This window comes from Eutrema salsugineum, unplaced genomic scaffold, assembly GCF_000478725.1.
Source record: "Eutrema salsugineum unplaced genomic scaffold, Eutsalg1_0 scaffold_17, whole genome shotgun sequence".
NCBI lineage: Eukaryota > Viridiplantae > Streptophyta > Magnoliopsida > Brassicales > Brassicaceae > Eutrema > Eutrema salsugineum.
In genome coordinates this window covers 4800921-4821823 of record NW_006256852.1, presented here as the reverse complement: position 1 = coordinate 4821823, position 20903 = coordinate 4800921, and the positions used below count along the sequence as shown (strand labels likewise).

Genomic DNA, 20903 nt, shown 5'->3' with positions numbered 1-20903 from the left:
ACCCATGATGGAAATCAGAGACTAGCGACTTCCTACCATCTTTGCCACTCTTACCTCTGACCATGAAGCAATTTCTGGCTGCAAAAGCCAAGAGAGAGGTAGCTGCAAACAGCAGGAGACTTCAGCCTGCACCATCTTCATCCAGAGCCAGTTCTTCTCAGATTAGAGCATCCACTAGGAGTGATGCAGACTTTGCAGCTTTGAAGAAAAAGCTTGACCAGCAAGAGAAGATCAACAGGTGCATGAAGAGGCTACTGAAGAAGAACCGCCGGTTTGATGATGACTCCTCTGCCACAGAGACAGAAGACAGCCATGAGACATAGGTGCCTATCCATCACCATCACCACATCATACCCACGGTTCTATCGCCATTATTCTTTTTTTTTTTAATTTCACCATCTTCTCACCAACTTTTTCACACTGGAGACAGTGTGATTTAAGTCTGGGGGAGGATGTTTATCCATACTAATCTATTTTTCTTTATTTCTTATCTTTTTCTGCAATTTTTTTTTAAAAATTCTCTATGCTAATTAAAAGACCTTGAGTATTTTTCAGGAATGTTTGACACAAAACTATGATGAGTAAGACCCATGTGCTTCTAAACTTTACATGCTAGTTTCTTTTGTTGTTAGTACTAGACTAGGCGGTAGCTAGAGTACTTGCAGTACAAACTCCCACCAGAGGATTTCTATTCATAGAGATCTTTTCTAACATGATATACTAGCTCATTTCACTTGAACAGAATCTTGACATCTAATTTTCTCATCATTGGTTTTAGCAGGCATCATGATACACATCTAGGACATCTTCACCATATTGTTACCATTTTTTGATGTCCCAGATGGCTAGTTCATCTTTAGCTGGTACCACACCCTTTACCAAAAAAAACCATCATTTCAAATTGCATGCATTATCTCTTTAGCTCTTTTGGCAGATATGTGCAAAAACGCCGGAGAGGGAGGAACAACATGGTTTTCAGTTATTCAAGAGAAAGACTGAAGAAATTTGGGGAAGTGGAGCATCAAGAATCTATCAAAGTAGAATGGTGCCTCAAAAATCTTGAACTTAAAGGTAAATTTCGTGCCTCCTAAGACTCTACATCCAAAGTCATTTTCCCATTTCAAAAAAAAAACAAAAAAAAATGAAAGGAAAGGAATAACAAAAAGCCTAAAAGAGTCTAGGTTGGCCGAAGTTATCTGAAGCAAGGGCTACAAGTATTCATCTGTGAGCATTGACTTTAAAACCTAGACAAAAATCTAAGTCTGGGAGAGTCATGAGGAGAACCTGAAGAAAGGAGATCAAGAATCTTAAGCCAAGAAGAATGTGACTGGAAACTGTGGATATCAACAGCTCCACCCTCTGTTGATGTTTTGCATAATGTCTTGTCTCTCCAGAAAAAGTTAACCCTAAACACTAAGAACCTCACTTTCTAAACAGCCATTCTGAATACCTAGCCTTGACTGCTTTACTAAACTCCTTTTGATGAGAACTACTGGAACTTATAAATGAATGTTAAGAGCTAGTTGACTGGGGGATGGGTTTAAGTGTGTAGACTTTTGCATGACAGATCAACACACTAGTTATGCCTCTGCTTTGGTGAGAATTTTCTAGACTATCCCTGATTTGAGCATAATGACTAACTTTGGTTTAGAAGCATGGTCTCTGAGATGTTGTTAGTTCCTGCGGTTTTCAAACTTCTTTTCGAGGTTCAGATCTTTGGTTTTGTTTGTAGACAAACAAATGTTCAAGTCTGGGGAGTTGATAGCACCTTATTTTGACCATTTTGAAGGATCAGTTTAAGTATCTTATGCAGGTTTTTTCACTCAGTTTTAAAGGTTTTATAAGTGTTTTCCATGTTTTGGAGTTTTAAAAGGCTTTTCAGTAAACTTGGAACTTTGAAGTGCATTTTGGAGCAAAAGTACATTTTTGGATAAATTCAGACCGTCAGAAGTTTGGCAACCAATGAAGAATTTCTCACCTCCCCAAATTTGGAGACAATATAGAGGATACAACCAGCTTTCCAACACACTTGGAATCAAAGTAATCCAATGGTTAGAACTCCAAATATCATCAATGCACTGAAGGCTAATCAACATAAGTCCAGTCAAGCACATGTGCTTTCACCCGCAGCCAGCCTTCTTGCCACATCGGGTCAAGAGGTTTCAACCCCGGTGGACCTATGTCTGAACCTCAAGAGCCCAACTAAGGCCGAAGACACTTCCTGCACCCAATTTACAAGCCCTAGACGCCCAAGACTTGGAGAAGCACTATAAATACTCATTTTGACGTCTTTTGTAAGAGAGCGTATTTCTTCTCTTTGAGAGAGAACTCATTTGTAGTTTTAGGTTTTATTTTTATGCATTTGTAGAAGCTCTTTATCGCCACTCTGTCTTAAATAAGAGAAGTTTTTCTGCAACCTTCTGTTTGTTTACTTTTCTTTTTGTTAGTTCTAAACCGATGATAATATCTATTTCAGCCATATCTGAGTAGTCACCTAGGTGGGTGAAAGGGTAATCCAAAGGGACCCCATGTTCGAATGACATCTAGGTTTTTTAGGAAAAAAGATTTCGATTTCTAACATGATTCTCCCATTCATCCAAATCTCAAAGCGGTAATTCTGGATTGATCACCCAGAATCCGATCCTAGGTTAAATCCGAGGCACGAGAGTGTTGTATATGGGTTGCCTGAACTGGATCTTATGGACGTCACCGTCGTAGGAGACGAAAGCTACATACGGAGGATACGTAAGCCGAGATGGATTCCAATCTACAAAGCATGATCTTGTTCCGGCATGAGAGCGAGAGTTAATTGCCATGAACAAGTGATTTGATGATTAGGGTGACGAGAGTTGGCTAATCTTACATGTGTCTATCCTAGTTTCAGAGTCATATAAAATCTTTGCCTAAATTCCTTGTGTTTTAGAACATGAACCCTAAAGATGAACCTTAAACCAGCGCCGTTTTTCATATAGTTTTCAACCAATTTTTATTTTCAGTTTTTATTCTCTGCATAATTAGATTTAGCGACAAACCAAAACCCCTTTTTATTAGATTAGGTTTACAATTTTTTTTAGCATCAGTTAGAAGTATTACTGAGTTTTCTGTGCACTTGCAGCTTGTCTGGGGTAAAACTTGTGTTGCTCACTACACCCACATCATGCACCAATCAAACAAGAACATGCACGTCCAAGAGCCTAAGGTCGACGTCCGCACACACTGCTCGTACCGAACGCATCTCCCAGATTTTCAACCTGAGACGTGTCTGGTAGTTGGTTCGTCCTGGACAAAGACTAGTATCATTCGAAAACCCGAACCTTTATAAAACATATTTTTACTACATTGTTTGTTATACAATGGGTGTGCCGAAGAAAACATTATACCGAAAACAACTAAAATCATACTTTGTTTTGCGAAAGGCACGAAATCTACACCAACGGTGCTAAACTTCTCTTGTCCCAATTGGCTACCCACTATGGTCACCTGCAAAACAAGTAGAGTCGTGAGTAACTAATTGCTCATTGAGTTCGGTTTCCCTAACCGTTCAAGCAATAACCCAAAAACTCCAAACATCACGCAAAACACGCATCACACAACAACAATAATAATCTCACATCAGATGCATGATAATATACACTTATTATACATGCATACACCCAACATACTCTCAAACTCCAAATCTCTCAGATGCCATTGACCGGATCCCGCACAAAGAAAAATCTCAAATTTTGCACAAATCAGACCCCAGCCACACAGGCTAAAAAGTCGCGACTGTCTTCTCTCATGCATCAGTCATCAACCCGGGATTTCACAACATTCTCATATCCGCCTTGCAAGCCCGGATATCTCATCACATCACATGGCTGAGGGAAGCAACTCATATCTCTCATCGACATGACACTAAAATATGTGCTAGTGCACGTGCCGTGGATTCATATCGCAATGCAACACGCAATATACATACATATATATATATATATATATATCCCTACTTGCTTTGCAGTCAAGCAACAAACAACCCACACCGAGACTCACCTTAGCCTTTCAAGACAATAACGGTTTCTTATGGTTTCGGATAACCTCTCCGTTCACCTACACAACTCAAATTTTTATAGAGATCCAACCAGAACCGAGCCAAATAGAGGTGATATTTAGATTCAGGACGAAAAACTAGGTTAGACAGGTGACTTCAAGCTAAAACGACATACCTTACTGTTCCCGACTTGCTACCCGACTACAGCTCGTGCGGTGGTTTGCGGTGCTCGACGGCAGTCATGGTTGCCGGAAATTTTCTAGCAGAGCTCCGCTGCTCTTTTCTATACTGAAAACTAAATCCTAAAGCTTCTATTTATAGGGGAAATATGGAGATTCTAAAAAGATTCCCGAGCAGTTGTGTCGTGCCTGTAGAAAAGATTCCCGAGCAGCTGAGTCGTGCTTGCGTATGGAGGCGTAAGCAGGTGAAGCAGATCACGAAGCTGCTGTGTCGTGCTTGGCGTGTGCCGGCGTGTGGAGAGCGTATCCCGGCCCGTCAGAGCGTTTTCTGGTGCGTGGAAAGCATTTCTCGGCGCGTGTCTGGCGTGTATCTAAGCTGCTCAAGCAGGCAAGCAGGCTGCTGAGTCAAGCTGCTGAGTCAAGCTGCTGAGTCAAACTGCTGAGTCATTGAGCAGCTACTCCTGACCAACCCATTTCCGACCTTCCGATCGAACCGAAACGACCCACCAAAAACTTATCTTCTATAGCTAAAACTTAAAGCTCTCGACCATTAACCATAGCTGCTTCCTTGATTTTCTAAGCTCTTTCATTGACCACGTCCTGATCTCCTAAACGGCTAATTACAGTGGCTCTCTAAGACTCTTGATAATATTTGGGCACACACCTCTCTAAATGACCTAAAAGAGGTTTATATAGTGTTTGGAGTCTTTGGGAACATCTACGGTTTGCAGGAATAATGACAGGAATGTCGTGGGCTTTAAAATGGGCTTCTGATTCTTGGAAATAGGTTCTCCGTGGTCTATATATTCGCGGCCGCGGTGGAAGGTCTTCCGTCCGCTGGTGAGAGCATCCTCGGGTTCCAGACTGTGTTTATTCACCTTCAGTGCAACGAGAATATCTGGAGATCTAACCATTGGATTGCTTCGATTCCAAGTGAATTGGAAAGCTGATTGACTCCTCTATATTGTGTCCATATTTGGGGATGATCAGATGGTTGGAAGGTCTTCATTTGTTGCAAAACTTCTGACGGCCTGATTTATCCAAAATTGTACTCTTGCTCCTAAATGCATTCGTTTTGTCCAAATATCCAGAAAAATCTTTTTAAACTCTAAAACGTGGAAATAACTTAAAAACCATTGAAAACTGAGTAAAAACACCTGAATAAGATCTTAAAGTCATCCATAAAAGTGGTCAAAGTACGGTGTTATCAACTTTCTCAGACTTAAACATTTGTTTGTCCTCAAACAAAACAAAATTTAAAGTCAGGAAAGAATATTAAATCGCAGGAACTAAACAATATCTCAGTCACCGTCATTCTAAACCATAATCAACATAATGCATTGATAACACATTGTACCATATTTATGGATCACTTTCAATATTTTATGCATGTGTTTTCAATCAGTTCTAAAGGTTTTATAATTGTTTTTCTATGTTTTGGAATTTTAAAAGACTTTTGAGGTTACTTAGGCAAAAACAATGCAAATTGGAGAAAAAATCCACTTTTGGCCAATTTCAGACTGTCAGAAGTTTGATATCCGATGAAGACCTTCTCACCATCTGATAAAGCTCAAATTTGGACACAAGATAGAGGAGACAGCCAGCTTTCTAATTCATTTAGATTGGATGCAATCGAACGGTTGGATCATAAGTTATTTCCAATTTACATAAGACATTTTCTGCAGTCTTGCGAAAGAAGCAAGAGAAGAAATGAAGTTTGGACATCATAGACCAACCACCACGGTCCAAGATCTCGTGACCGCGGTGAACACTATCCTGGCCACGCCTCAGAGCCTCCAACCGTGTTGAACTCACATTTACCAGCGTTGGAGAGCCCAATTCTGCGACAAGCCTATTTACGTCCCAATGGCCCGTTTTCAAGCCCAACTCTTTCTCTCTGCGAAAAAAGCTCTAAGGACGACCAAAAACACTTGGAGACCTATAAATATGTATTTTAGAAACCCTAATTCGTGTGTGCTCCTTTCCCTTTGTTAGGGAGGCACCCAACTTTTGTTTCTTAGGTTTAGATTAGAAGATAAAGATTCTTGTCTTGAACCTTTGCTGTTTCTTTTCATCTATCTATTCAGTTTGTGAAATCTCTTTAACTTTAGTTTTTTATTTATTTCAAAACCAATGATGATGTTGTCAAGCTCTGCCATGTCTCTGTCATGTCTGAGTAGTTACCTGGTTGGGTAAAGAGGGCCTTCGAAAGGGACCCAATGACCGATGACATCTAGGTTTTTAGGTTAAACGATTTCGATTTTAAATGATTCTCCCATTCATCCCATACTCAAAGCAGTACACTGGAGTTGCGAACCAGTGTCCGATCTGTAACATCTCCGATCCGCAATAGGATCACCGGGACAGACCATGGTCGAGAAGTGGGAAAGAAAGGGCGAGAGACTAAGCAAAGAATCGGTCCATGGTCCAAAGTAATCGGGTAAGTTCAGTGGTGATGAGGACATCGAGACAAGCCTAACACTAGCTGATGAAGAGCCAATCAACATACCCACCATGAGACATGCACCAAGGACAAGGTCAGGTACTCAGAGTCTAAGAGAGGAGTTCAACAAGTCAATAGAAGGGCTGATCACTTTTATAGAGCACGAGGAACTCAAAGAGGAGCTACTCAAAGGGGAGATCACCCGAGAGACACCAATGGAGCCTTTAACCGAGCTCGGCACACTTAAGACACAACAAGATGGGAGTCAAGACCTTCAAGAAGCCAAGAAAGTCAAGGAAACACCGAGCAATGACTACTCTCAACTCAAGCTTCAAGCCATATCATTCTTACCTGTTTTACAAGGCATCAAGGACGCTACTACGTTTGTCATCTCCAAGCAAGTGGAAATACCAATCATCGAAGCAATGTAAGTGTTTACAGTGGATTATATTTCATGAGCTTATTGTGTGTTTTGCAGGAGCTTTTCTTTGCCTTAGTCGTTTTTCATAGTTTTTAGAACTTTTCCATTTTGGTTCTTTAGTTAAACAAGGAGCTTCGTAGTTTCCTTTTCTGTATTTTTCGGCCAAGAGAAGCCAGCCCGCTGTCGAACCATTATATAAAGTTCCTTCTCAGCATGTAAACTTTTAACCTACCAATAAAATAACCGAGTTTTCTTTGAAAGCAAAAACCCTAGCCGCAGCTAGTTCTCTTCCTCTTCTTTGGTGCGATTCCTTTGAAGCTGAAGAACAAGACTTATCACAGACTCTTCCATCATCTGTGTGACGTCTCTCGATCCATTGTTACCCGGTCTCATCGTTTCATCACTCCCTTTCTATCGAGTCATCTAGAGAGAGCCGTACGGCCAGCTAGAGATTCACCACCTTTCCACCCAAGCAAGGACAAGTCACTCTTGTTCCTACATGATCTGGTATCAGAGCCTAGGCTCGTGTCAGGTGAATCTATCCCCTTGTTACCTTCTAGTTTCGTTTCATTCTTGAAGAAAATCAAAAAAAAAAAAAATTTAGATCCGTTTGTTTAAGTCATTTCATCTTGTTAGGGTTCTCTAGAAAATCAAAAAACAAATAGTACTGTTTGTTTCAAATTTATATTCTTATCCTCATATCCTATAGTATTATCATTGCATCAAAAAAAAAAAAAGAGAGAAGAGTCATCATACTTATAAGATTTGTAATTCGCGTTTTAGTAGCCAAAAATTTCATACCGCACCAATTGCACTTAATCTTTTGTTGTTTTTGTTGCACGCAGGGACGATATGGGAGAACAAGGAGAGCTTAACATGGCTCAGATGCTTGATAATATCCAAGCTCAACTTGCAACCTTAGGGGAGCGAATGACACGGATTGAGCAACCACCACCGGCCCCAAGAGGACCTATCAGAGGTGTAAACGCGCGGAGGGACAACCAGGACGAAGATGAGGTCATGGAGGATCTTGACAATGGTGATCCACCAAACCAAAACCAACCCCGAGGACAACACTGATGGTGATGGTGACTTGATGTGGTTGTGTCAAGGGTTGTCAAGTTTTACCCTAATTGAAATCAATAGCCGCAAGTGCACAGCTGATCGATTGTAGTACTTAGGGATCGAATCCACAGGGAAGGAGGATCTTTTCTTGCAAAAAGCCTTTGAAATAAGTATTAAGTAAGGAAGTCTAGAACCAAAACGGTTTTGTGGGGGTTTGGTAGTGTGTTTAAAATGCAAAAACAAAATATTAAAAGAGAATACAGGAATTAAATGACGTAATAACTAAACTTAACGAAAATGACTAAAAATGTAAAAAACGGATATCTAATTGCTTAAATGAAAATGAACTAAAAAGGAAAGACAATATTGAACTAAAGCTTGAAAGAAAATCATTGTAAATCAATAAGGAAGAAGGCGTTGGGGTTCAGGGAAGTTTTCTCAGGGGTACGAACGATTCAAAACATTGCTAGAGAGTAAATTTGATAAGATCTTAGCTTAAACTTTTCGAACTGGAGTCACGGACGTATGAATACGCCACTGTCGTGATCATAGACAACTATCTCTCTCAACCCTGACCAGTAGGTTTCCACTCTGGCCCTGGAAGAGAAGAGATGCATTATGTTTAAGACTCGTCCTAATTCACAAATCGCCCATAGGTAGGTTTCCACTCCTATGTTTGTTTTGCTCTCCCAAACTAGATCTGATATTGGATGAACACTTTCGTGTCACCAAGCATCTGGATCAGATTGTAGTTCATGACGCTACTCTCATGCAGTAAAAACGAATTCAGAAGAAAAAGTTCTAAGATTTGGCTCAAAAGCTCATGGAATCCTCATCGAACATATAAATCCCCATCGAAAATCCCTTAATCCCAACAATAAAACTACTCAGACATAATGAACGAAATCAAAAGCATAGTATTAAGAAGTAGAATAGAAACCGAAATTGAAAAAGAAAGAACAAGGGTTCAAGAGAACAAATCTCTCTCTCCCTAAAAGCTAAAGCAAAAACAATACAAGTATGAAGTAAATAATTCGGTGGTGATAGGTTGATATCGATTAGGGTTCCTAATACATGTATTTATAGTACTCAAGACCTCTCTGGACGTCACTTAGGGTTTCTCCAAATGTGGGCTTCAGAAATGGGCTTTTTGGGCTCGGAGTTTGATGGCCGCAGTCGGAACAAGTGTGATCGCGGTGGATGAGTGGTTTGCCGCGGTCGGGATGCTCCTGACTGTGGGAAAATGCTTGTTGGCCGCGGGTGGAAGTGCTTGCCGGCTGGTTTACGGGACATCTTGCTCTTCGCGTATCTTTTGAATGAACCGTTGGATTGCCAATCTGTAAATTGCACTGGAAAGCTGATACTTCCATCTTTAAGGTCTCCAAATTTGAGCTGGATCAGACGGTGAGAAGGCCTTCAATCAGGGGTGAACTTCTGACGGTTTGACTCTGAACTGAAATCTGGTTTTCTATCCATTTTGTTAAGCTTTTCCCTAAATTTCCTAAAAAGAGTCTTGGAACTATAAATACTAGAAAAACGTGATAAAAGTACTTAAAAGCAATTAAAAACATAGAAAAAGTATTTCAAAACGATCCATAAAAGTTGTCAAAATACGGTGTTATCAACTCCCCCAGACTTAAACCTTTGTTTGTCCTCAAACAAAGCAAAAGCCTAAACTGGTTAATTGAAAACAAAAATAGGGAATGCACAAATCTCATAGACATGAACTCTAAACTAGGACCAAAGATAGTGCATCAATCCACAACTTAGTCTAGAAAATTCTCACCAAAGCACAAGAGATACTAGTCCACTTTTTCCGTCATGCAAAACTTAAACAATTTAAATCTTGATTTCAGCCAACTAGCTCTCTACATTCATTAAGTTCAATAGTGAGTTTTCATTAAAGACATCATCCAGGGTAGACGGCGTTTTGCATTAAAGGGCTATTTAAGTGGTGGAGTTAAAGTGTTTCGGGTTACCTGAAGATCTGGAGGATGCAAGATAATATGCAAAACAGCAAGAGAGATAAGGACCTGTTGATGACCACAGTTTTTCAGTCACTTCTTCTTGCCAAATGTTGTTGCATAATCCTTCCTCCTTTGTTGTAAACAGCTGTTCCCCCAGACTTAGATTCTTTCCGGGAATCAGAAAACAATCTCAAAAACTCCATAAAATCAAACTCCAGTTGCCTTGGGACTTAAAATTCGACCTCTCTAGACTCTCTAAGGCTTTTATTTCCTTTCTTTTCTTATTTTCGGATTTTTTTTTTTTTTTGGAAAGGAAATGCCTTTTAAAGAGAGAGAGACTAGAGGACGAGATTGTACCAAAATTTGAGATTTTTTTCTAAGGCAAACTGAGCTTCCTCTTGTGTTGAATCCTTCCGGGAACTTTTCCGGCAAATCGCAGGTCTCTGTCCTTGGTGACTGAAAACTGCGTCGTTCCTCTTTCTCTCCAACGTTATTGCACTTATCTGCATATAAGACAATAGAAAACAAGAGTGCATGTGGTTTGAAAGAGGATTGGTTAAGGTGGGGAACTAGCTAAAGATGAACTAGCCATTCAGGATCAACAGAGAGTGGTAAAAGGATAAAGGAGTCCTGAATGTATGATTCGTTTCCTTGGTCTAATGCTTCAATGAGAAAATGAAGTCCAAATTAAGTCCAAATAAAACAGAGCTAGTGTATCCCTTCATCTAAATCGAAATCATTCAAATTCCTCTGGGGTACTTCGTTTCAAATGTGCTTAGCTACCGCCTAGTCTAGTCCTAAATCATGAATGAGCAAGTCACTAGGAACAGTCTAAAGCACACAGTCAACTATCATTGATTCATGTTCACCATTCCCTTTAAAACGTAATTTGTTTTGAAAACCGATTTTGAAAAACTTTAAGAAAAATGCAAAAAGTGTAGATAATGCAAGACTCATGAAAGAAAGGTGGTTAGAAAAGGATGAAATCCTCCCCCAGACTTAAATCACACTGTCCTCAGTGTGAAACAAGTCGAGATTGGACAAGAAAAATGCATAAATAATCGGATTGGTAAGGACAAAGAGAACTTACCTGGATCCGGGATGCTGGTGGAGATGAACCGGATTCATTCGAAGGAGTTTGGGAAGGTGATTAGGTGGTGATGAAGGTGGTGAAGGGTGATTGGTGAGGTGGAATGGGGTGAAAGGGGTGGTATGGGTCGGGTTTGGATGTCAACGACCAAGTGCCGCGGTCAGGGGCTGCACGACCGCGGCAATCAAGCACTTGGCCGCGGTCAGGATTACGCGACCACGGTTGATGATGGGTTTCCTGCGGTCAGAACATCTGCGGCCGCGAGAGCTTATTTTGCGGCCTCTTCCTGCTTCTCCTTGGTTCCTGCTGGGCCGAGCAGTCAGGTACCATCCTTCTTTTTGGTTTTTCTGGTTTTTTTATTTTTTTTTTGGCTTTTTTGTTTTATAAGAAACACCTGAAACTAAGAAAAAGAAAAATATCAAAAGAAAAAAGAAAGAAAAATCCTAAAGAAAACAATACCTAAATGGGTTGCCTCCCATTAAGCACTTTTGTTTTAAGTCGTTTAGCTCGACTTTTGGTGTTGGACGTGACTTATTCCAATGAAGAAGACTTTGTCCTAAGACAAGTCTTTTTCGACATCTCCTTGCTTTGCTTAGGAGGTTCGAGATGGTAGCCTCCTCCAGGATCAAAAATCAGTCTTGGAACTTCTTTGAGGTATGAGTCTTCAACACCACTTGTGACAGGAGAACGTCTTAGATGCTTGTATGATGAGGCGAATAAGGTCTCTCTCACTTCATGAAATTGAACCATGTTGCAAGATACAAGGACAGATGATTCTTTATGATCTGAAGTGGTGGAGATGGTTAAGCATCCAAGGTGAGGACAGTTTGCTTGGAGAGGTGTCGCCATGGCTTGAACTGTTGGAGAATTGGTAAAAAGAGCATTGGCCGCTGGTGGAAGTGTCGTGACCGCGGTGAAAGGTGGTTTGGCCGCTGGTAGCACACACGCAACCGCGGGGAAAGGTGGTTTGGCCGCTGGTAGCGCACACGCGACCGCGGTGGTGAATATCCGAGAAAAGGTATCCAGATCCTCTTGCTTCTTGTCTCCAATTCTTTTTCCTTGTGGGGAGTCTTTGGAAAAGAGTCTTGAGAGCCATTTAAGCTTCACTCTTGCTTCCATTAAGTCTCCATTACCTCTCATAAGAGCATTAGTTAAAGGTATACATAAGGAAGTACCTTTGTTCGTCAAGCTTGTAAATCCAGCGTTTTCTTTGGGTGCTCTTCTCTCTAGAACGTATCCAACATCCTTTGTAGCTCCTCCAGGGTCAAATATTGGATCATCTTCGCCTCCTATTGTCAGACAATGAGAATTCCTTGTAGTAATCACCGGGTATGGGGTTTTCTTGTTGATCTTCAGGAAACTCATATGTTGATGCAGGTAGTTGATGAGTGTTCCAACATATGCTAGACACGAAATACCAAGTATCAAGGGTTTTGTTGCATTGTTTCTCATCTCCATAGCATGGGAACCAGTAGAAACAAGACAACCTTTCCCTTGAAAAGGCAATTCTGGTTTGGAACCAAGTAGAGCTGTACCAGAAAAATATCCATAGTGAATATAAATCTTAGAGGGATGAAAAATCGAAATACCTGTATTCTCTGCAATGGTCTTTGGTATGAGATTCACATCAGGTCCAGATTCACAAAGAGAATCACGAAATTTCACTTCCTTGATTGAGAATGGGGCATCAAACTTCTCGGAATCCTTCGTCTTAGAAAGTGCCTTCAATGGTGGTTTTGATGTCACCATTAGTGTCTTATCTTACACGTGGTCTGTCTCACAGTCTAGGTGGTGAGGAGCTGAAGGAGAAAAAGATTTTGGTTCACCAAGAGGAAGTGACTTATGATCTTGTATGTCATCTCCAAAACACTTGAACGAATCGGTAGAGACGAGATCGTCACTGGGTATGGAAAGAGGTTCTCCTTTTTCTTGATGGCTGGCTTCCACGACGTGATGATCCAAAGGATTTTCATTTGATGGCCTCTTTCTAACAAACTTGATGGAGGATTCTCCATCTACTTCACAAGATACCCAATACCCATCATCCATAGATTCATTGAGCTCCTGAAGCATATCATCAATCTCGGTTTGGGAGACAGACGACATATTTTCATCAAAGAGAGGATCATGGATATCTCCGTGGGCATTGTAAGTTGTTATGGTCTCCCAGAAGAATCCTTTTTCCTTGAAAATCCCTTAATCCCAACAATAAAACTACTCAGACATAATGAACGAAATCAAAAGCATAGTATTAAGAAGTAGAATAGAAACCGAAATTGAAAAAGAAAGAACAAGGGTTCAAGAGAACAAATCTCTCTCTCCCTAAAAGCTAAAGCAAAAACAATAAAAGTATTAAGTAAATAATTCGGTGGTGATAGGTTGATATCGATTAGGGTTCCTAATACATGTATTTATAGTACTCAAGACCTCTCTGGACGTCACTTAGGGTTTCTCCAAATGTGGGCTTCAGAAATGGGCTTTTTGGGCTCGGAGTTTGATGGCTGCGGTCGGAACAAGTGTGATCGCGGTGGATGAGTGGTTTGTCGCGGTCGGGATGCTCCTGACTGTGGGAAAATGCTTGTTGGCCGCGGGTGGAAGTGCTTGCCGGCTGGTTTACGGGACATCTTGCTCTTCGCGTATCTTTTGAATGAACCGTTGGATTGCCAATCTGTAAATTGCACTGGAAAGCTGATACTTCCATCTTTAAGGTCTCCAAATTTGAGCTGGATCAGACGGTGAGAAGGCCTTCAATCAGGGGTGAACTTCTGACAGTTTGACTCTGAACTGAAATCTGGTTTTCTATCCATTTTGTTAAGCTTTTCCCTAAATTTCCTGAAAAGAGTCTTGGAACTACAAATACTAGAAAAACGTGATAAAAGTACTTAAAAGCAATTAAAAACATAAAAAAAGTATTTCAAAACGGTCCATAAAAGTGGTTAAAATATGGTGTTATCAAACACCAACGAGGTCGAGGCCAAGACGATGGCAAAGACCTCAAGCTCACCGCACCAACATTTGCCGGCAAGGTGAACCCTGATGCGTATCTTGATTGGGAAAGAAGGATGGAATACATCTTCGATTATTACCAATACTCGGAGGCTAGAAAGGTGTCCTTAGCGGCTGCACAGCTAACTGACAATGCCTTGGCGTGGTGGGATCGAGATGTTTCCGAAAGAAGAAGGCATAGGCATGGGCAGGTCAATAATTGGGAGGAAATGACATTCAGCCTCAGAAAGAGATATGTCCCAGCCTAATACCACCGAGACTTGCAGAAGAAATTTCGCAAGCTCACTCAAGGAAGCAAGACCGTGGAGGACTATTTCGAAGAGTTTGAGACTCTTAAGAACCGACTTGAAGTAGAGGACTCAGCTGAGACCCTGATGGCCCAATTCATTGATGGTCTTAATGATCGAATTGCTAGAAAGGTCGAGAGGCAGACTTACCACGACTTGGAGGACGTGTTGCATCATGCCGTGCAAGCTGAGCAACACATTAAGAGGAAAAACACTTCCACAAACCGTAGAAAACCACCTGAACGCCACAACCTCAACGAGCTCTTGAGAAGGGCAAAGCGGTCAAAGTGGATAACCGGATCCACAAGTCCATTCCTGAAACTTCCAAAGCCAATAGACCCGAGGTAAGTAAAGCTCCTACACAACGAGCTAGAGATATAACTTGTTTCAAATGCCAGGGCAAAGGACACTATGCGAGGGAATGCCCAAACCAAAGAGTAATGATCCTCAAATCTAATGGCGAGTATGAATCACAAGACGAAGGGGAGGAAGCTGAGGACACTGATGAGGACATAGTCGACTATCCTGACCAAGGAGAGCTCTTAGTAGTAAGGTGAGCACTTAGTGCACTCTTTGAGCCAGAAACCATTCAGAGAGAGAACATATTCCACTCTCGGTGCACTATAAATGTCAAGGTATGTAGCTTGATCATTGACGGGGCTCTTGCACTAACGTGGATAGCAAGTATCTTGTAGATAAGCTAGGGCTCACCAAGACTAAGCATCCTCGACCCTACAAGCTCAAGTGGTTGAACAATGAAACTGAGCTCAAGATTGCTGAGCAAGTAACTGTACCCTTTAGCATTGGTAAGTATACGGATCAAGTGGTGTGTGATGTGGTCCCTATGCAAGCCGGGCACTTACTCCTAGGGAGGCCGTGGCAATTTGACAAGGAAACTCTACACAATGGACGCACAAATTACTATACCTTTACTCATAACAACAAGAAGCATAACCAAGCACCACTCACTCCGCAAGAAGTGCATGACATGCAAAAGGCCATGTCTCGAGGCTCAGAGGTAAGTAAGACCAACCTTTATGCTACCCCTACGGTTGTGCTTAAATCTCTTGAATCACGAGAACAGGTGCTACTAATGATCTTCAAGGAAGGTTTGTTTTCAGGTCAGGAACAACAAGAGATCCCTCCAACTGTTAAGGAGCTGTTGGACCGCTATTCTGATGTGTTCCTGGAGGAGATTCCACCAGGCTTGCCTCCCATTAGAGGAATAGAGCATCAGATTGACCTGATCCCTGGAGCACCGTTGCCAAACCGAGCCGCTTACAGAGTTAATCCCGAGGAGGCCAAAGAATTAGAGAATCAAGTACAAGACCTAATGTCAAAAGGCTATATACGCGAGAGCCTAAGCCCGTGTGCTGTCCCTAACTGGTGCCCAAGAAAGATGGCTTATGGAGGATGTGTGTTGATTTTAGAGCCATCAACAACATCACCATCAAATACAAGCATCCCATACCTCGACTTGATGACATGCTAGACGATCTTAACGGTGCCACCATCTTCTCTAAGATCGATTTGAGAAGTGGATACCATCAAGTGCGAATGAAGGGAGGAGATGAATGGAAGACGGCGTTCAAGACAAAGAAGGGCTTGTACGAGTGGCTAGTGATGCCATTTGGACTCACCATCGCCCCAAGCACCTTCATGAGGCTCATGAATCACGTTCTAAGAGCCTACATCTGTAATTTTGTAGTAGTGTACTTTGACGATATACTAATTTACAGCACTTGTCTTGCAGATCACCTGGAGCATCTCTCACAAGTTCTAGAGACACTTCGGTCAGAGAACTTATACGCCAACATTAAGAAATGCATATATTGCACTGATCAAGTAGTATTTTTAGGCTTTGTTGTTAGTTCACAGGGTCTGAAAGGTTACGAAGAGAAGATCAAAGCTATTCAAGATTAGCCCATGCCCACCACCATCGGCCATTTGAGGAGTTTTCATGGTCTCGCAAGCTTTTACCGCCGATTTGTCAAGGATTTCAGCACCACTAACATCGGTGATCAAGAAAAACGTGGAGTTCAAGTGGAGGCAAGCATATGAAGAAGCATTTAACAAGCTAAAGGATAGCTTAACACATGCGCCTGTTTTGGTACTCCCAAACTTTGAGCTAACCTTTGAAATTGAGTGTGATGCGTCTGGTACAGGTATAGGGGCTGTGTTAACCCAAGGAGGCAGGCCCGTGGCTTAATTCAGTGAGAAACTAAGTGGAGTATCACTCAATTATCCCACCTACGACAAAGAGTTGTATGCACTAGTAAGGTCCCTTGAAACTTGGCAACATTATTTGTTATCCAAAGAGTTTGTTATTCATACAGATCATGATACCCTCAAGCATTTGAGAGGACAAACTACACTTAAGAAGAGGCATGCTAGATGGCTAGAGTTCATCGAGACCTTCCCTTACATTATCAAGTACAAGAAGGGCCAAGAGAACATAGTAGTCGATGTTTTGTCAAGAAGGCATGCTCTCATATCTACGATGGAGGCCAAGGTATTGGGTTTTGAACATATTAAATTACTTTATGAGAATGACACAGACTTTCAGGAAGCCTTCCAAGAGACCAACAAGGCGGCTTATGGCTCATTTTATCAACACGATGGATTTTTATTCAAAGACAAGAGGTTGTGTGTGCCGCAAGGTTCTATGAGGGAACTACTAATCAGAGAAGCTCACGGAGGAGGGCTCATGGGACACTTTGGGAGGGACAAAACTCTAAGTGTGCTGATGGAACACTTCCACTGGCCACATATGAAGCGAGATGTGGAGAGGTTTTGTGCAAAGTGCATCACTTGCCTTAAGGCAAAGTCCAGGTGTCACCCATATGGCCTTTATTTACCTTTGCCTATCCCTAACCTACCATGGGTAGATATCTCCATGGATTTTGTTCTAGGGCTGCCAAAAATCAACAAGAAGGACTCTATATTTGTAGTGGTGGACCGATTTTCCAAAATAGCCCACTTCATCCCATGTAACAAGGCCAACGATGCTACACAAACCGCTGATCTCTTCTTCAAGGAAGTGGTGCGTTTACGTGGAGTTCCAAGGACCATAGTCTCTGACCGAGACACCAAGTTTCTCAGTCATTTCTGGAAGACGTTGTGGAAGAAGCTAGGGACCAAGCTGCTCTTTTCCACCACATGTCATCCACAAACTAACGGCCAGACTGAGGTAGTAAACCGTACACTCTCCACCTTGTTGAGAGCTACGGTGGGTAAGAACTTAAGGAATTGGTTGTCGTGCTTACCTTATATTGAATTCGTATATAACCATGCTAAACACTCAGCTACTAAACAATCCCCTTTTGAAGTTGTATATGGGTTTAACCCTTTGACCCCATTAGATCTTTCACCGTTTCCCCAAGCTGTCTATTCTAGATCATAAGGGATCACCAAGGCTGATTTTGTGAAGAAGCTACATCAACGAGTTAAGGAAAACCTGGAGAAGAAGACTGAGAAATACAAGCAACAAGTTGATAAGCACCGGAGGGAGATCACATTTGAGTCGGGGGATTGGGTCTGGCTCCACATGAGAACTGAGAGATTTCCACAACAAAGGAGATCAAAGCTCTTACCGAGGGGAGATGGACCTTTCCGAGTCCTGGAGAAAGTCAATGACAACGCATACAAGCTTGACCTGCCAGGTGAGATGAACATTTCTCCAACCTTTAATGTTCCTGACTTAGCTCCTTTCCATGCAGGAGATCTTGTTCTGCGGTCAGAACCTTTTCTAGAGGGAGGGAATGATGAGGACATCGAGACAAGCCTAACACTAGCTGATGAAGAGCCGATCAACATACCCACCATGAGACATGCACCAAGGAAAATGTCAGGTACTAAGAGTCTAATAGTGGAGTTCAACAAGTCAATAGAAGGGCTGATCACACTTATAGAGCCCGAGGAACTAAAAGAGGAGCTACTCAAAGGGGAGATCACCCGAGAGACACCAATGGAGCCTTTAACCGAGCTCGGCACACTTGAGACACAACAAGATGTGAGTCAAGACCTTCAAGAAGCTAAGAAAGTCAAGGAAACACCAAGCAATGACTACACTCAACTCAAGCTTCAAGCCATATCATTCTTACCTGTTTTACAAGGCATCAAGGACGCTACTACGTTTGTCATCTCCAAGCAAGTGGAAATACCACTCATCGAAGCAATGTAAGTGTTTACAATTGGATTCTATTTCACGAGTTTATTGTTTGTTTTGCAGGAGCTTTTCTTTGCCTTAGTCGTTTTTCTTAGTTTTTAGAAATTTTTCATTTTTTTGCTTTAGTTAAACGATGAGCTTTGTAGTTTCCTTTTCTGTATTTTTCGGCCAAGAGAAGCCAGCCCGCTGTCGAACCATTATATAAGGTTCCTTCTCAGCATGTAAACTTTTAACCTATCAATAAAATAACCGATTTTTCTTTGAAAGCAAAAACCCTAGCCGCAGCTAGTTCTCTTCCTCTTCTTTGGTGCGATTCCTTTGAAGCTGAAGAACAAGACTTATCACAGACTCTTCCATCATCTGTGTGGCGTCTCTCGATCCATTGTTACCCGGTCTCATCGTTTCATCACTCCCTTTCTATCGAGTCATCTAGAGAGATCCGTACGGCCAGCTAGAGATTCACCGCCTTTCCACCCAAGCAAGGACAAGTCACTCTTGTTCCTACATCAAGTGGTCTAAGACTTAGCCTGGGAAAAGAAAGGAAAGACCGAAAAGATAGACGGAAGAAGCTCAAAAAGCTGTACGGAGCTAAAACCAGCTGAACTACCGAGCTAAGCTAGCTGGATTAGCTGCCGGGAAGCTCAGTTCAGCTAGGCTAAGTGATCAATAGCTGGGTTCAGTTGAGTGAGAGTTGAGCTAGCTGGGCTGGGCGGTTATGAGCAGTTATGGCCGAACGGTTGCGAAGCCTATTCACCAAAAAACTCACCTGTTCAGCCAAACAACACGCACCTGTTCGCATAAGGCAGTTACAAGAGGGAGAAAACTATAAATAAGGCCCTTTGTCCTCATTTTTACGCATACACAAGTAAGGGCAAGGTTTGGCCGATAAAACTGAACCAAAGGTTGAGAAAGAGAGCGAAGTAAGCCGGAGAAACAGGTTATCAGGCCGGAACGGCGGTATGTGGGTTGCAAAGGCAGTCCAAGGGAGAAGTCAGGCTCGGAACGATCTGACCGCATGTGTTTCTAAGGTGAGTTCCTAGAGTTTAAAAAGTACGAATTAGAATTTTTGGTTTATCCGATGTTTGGCCAAGTCTGGACTTGGCCGGACCGAGCGTGGATCTTAGACGGATGTACACACGGATCGCCGGCCTCAGAATCTAGATATGGCCAGTGAATAGTTAGTCGAAGATATGGTTGTTTCTGGGTATGCAGTCAGGCGAGTGTTTGGGGATGGATCTGAATCCACCAAAACTCGGCCTGGACCGAAGCGAACCTTAATCCGACTAAGTTTAAGAGTTCGATGGAAATATAAGGTATAGGGAATTATAAGCACTAAATGCATACATACGCATATATGATACATAAGCAAAAGAAGATATATTTATGTGGTTGGTTTTCAGGTAAAGATGGCGATCTTGGGAATGATTTGGCTTAGGCGTGCAGACCGTTTAGTTGTAATGAATCATTTTAGTTATCAATAAAGTATATGTAACTATTTCCTATAGCGCATATTGACTCTAACTTAGTTGAAAAGTAAGCGTTTTCAGCTCTTAGAGGTTCTCAATCCCCTTGTCATAGTAGCACAAAGAGTATCAATCCAAATCAGGTGAGTTCAGACACTAGATCATGTAAGCTATCACTTAATTCAAGCCAAGTAAACAGTTTATGGTTCAAACAAGTAACAAAGTTAAACAAGCAAACTAAAACAAGTCTAAAACGAGATTAAGATGTCTACTAAGAAACAAAGAACACTAAACAAGATGACGAATATGATGAGATGAGGTTTAGAGCTCCAGACATGATAGATGGCTAAGGTGCTTTTCAGGATTTAACTAAGTAGCTAATGAACAATGATGATAAATGATCTAAAGAGCTCATGATTGATAACAAGTTTCAATCTTTCTCAAGCATCAAAACACAATCTCAAACATTATTTCATACCCAATCATCATTAGAGAAACAAATGAAAGAGATGCATGATATGTAATTTAAGCTCAAAACAACACTCCCATGGGAATCAAACATTAGACTCTTGTATAACTGGTTCAGACATTTCATCAAAAACTTTTGGTGCATGAAATGTCTTCAATCTGGGTTTAAGTGATATTCAAAAACCTAGCATTAAGATCAGTTAAACAAGAACAAAGATCCATGAATCTAGTCCTAAGCTAGCTTAATCAAACCCCTAGAGAACCCTAACCTACATATCTAGAATTCTAATAAGGGGACTACTCACTAATCATAATT

At 41.6% G+C, this 20903-nt stretch overlaps 1 protein-coding gene across 1 annotated transcript; it reads left to right on the top strand.

Moving 5' to 3' along the window:
- Positions 1-6723: 6723 nt before the first annotated feature.
- LOC112087546 lies at positions 6724-16411 on the top strand. The gene is made up of 9 exons (XM_024157454.1): positions 6724-7079; positions 7919-8112; positions 14163-14392; positions 14468-14761; positions 14887-15041; positions 15170-15506; positions 15573-15856; positions 15919-16184; positions 16242-16411. Exons 1-9 carry the CDS (start codon positions 6724-6726, stop codon positions 16409-16411), a joined length of 2286 nt encoding a protein of 761 aa, XP_024013222.1.
- The last annotated feature ends 4492 nt before the right edge of the window (positions 16412-20903 follow it).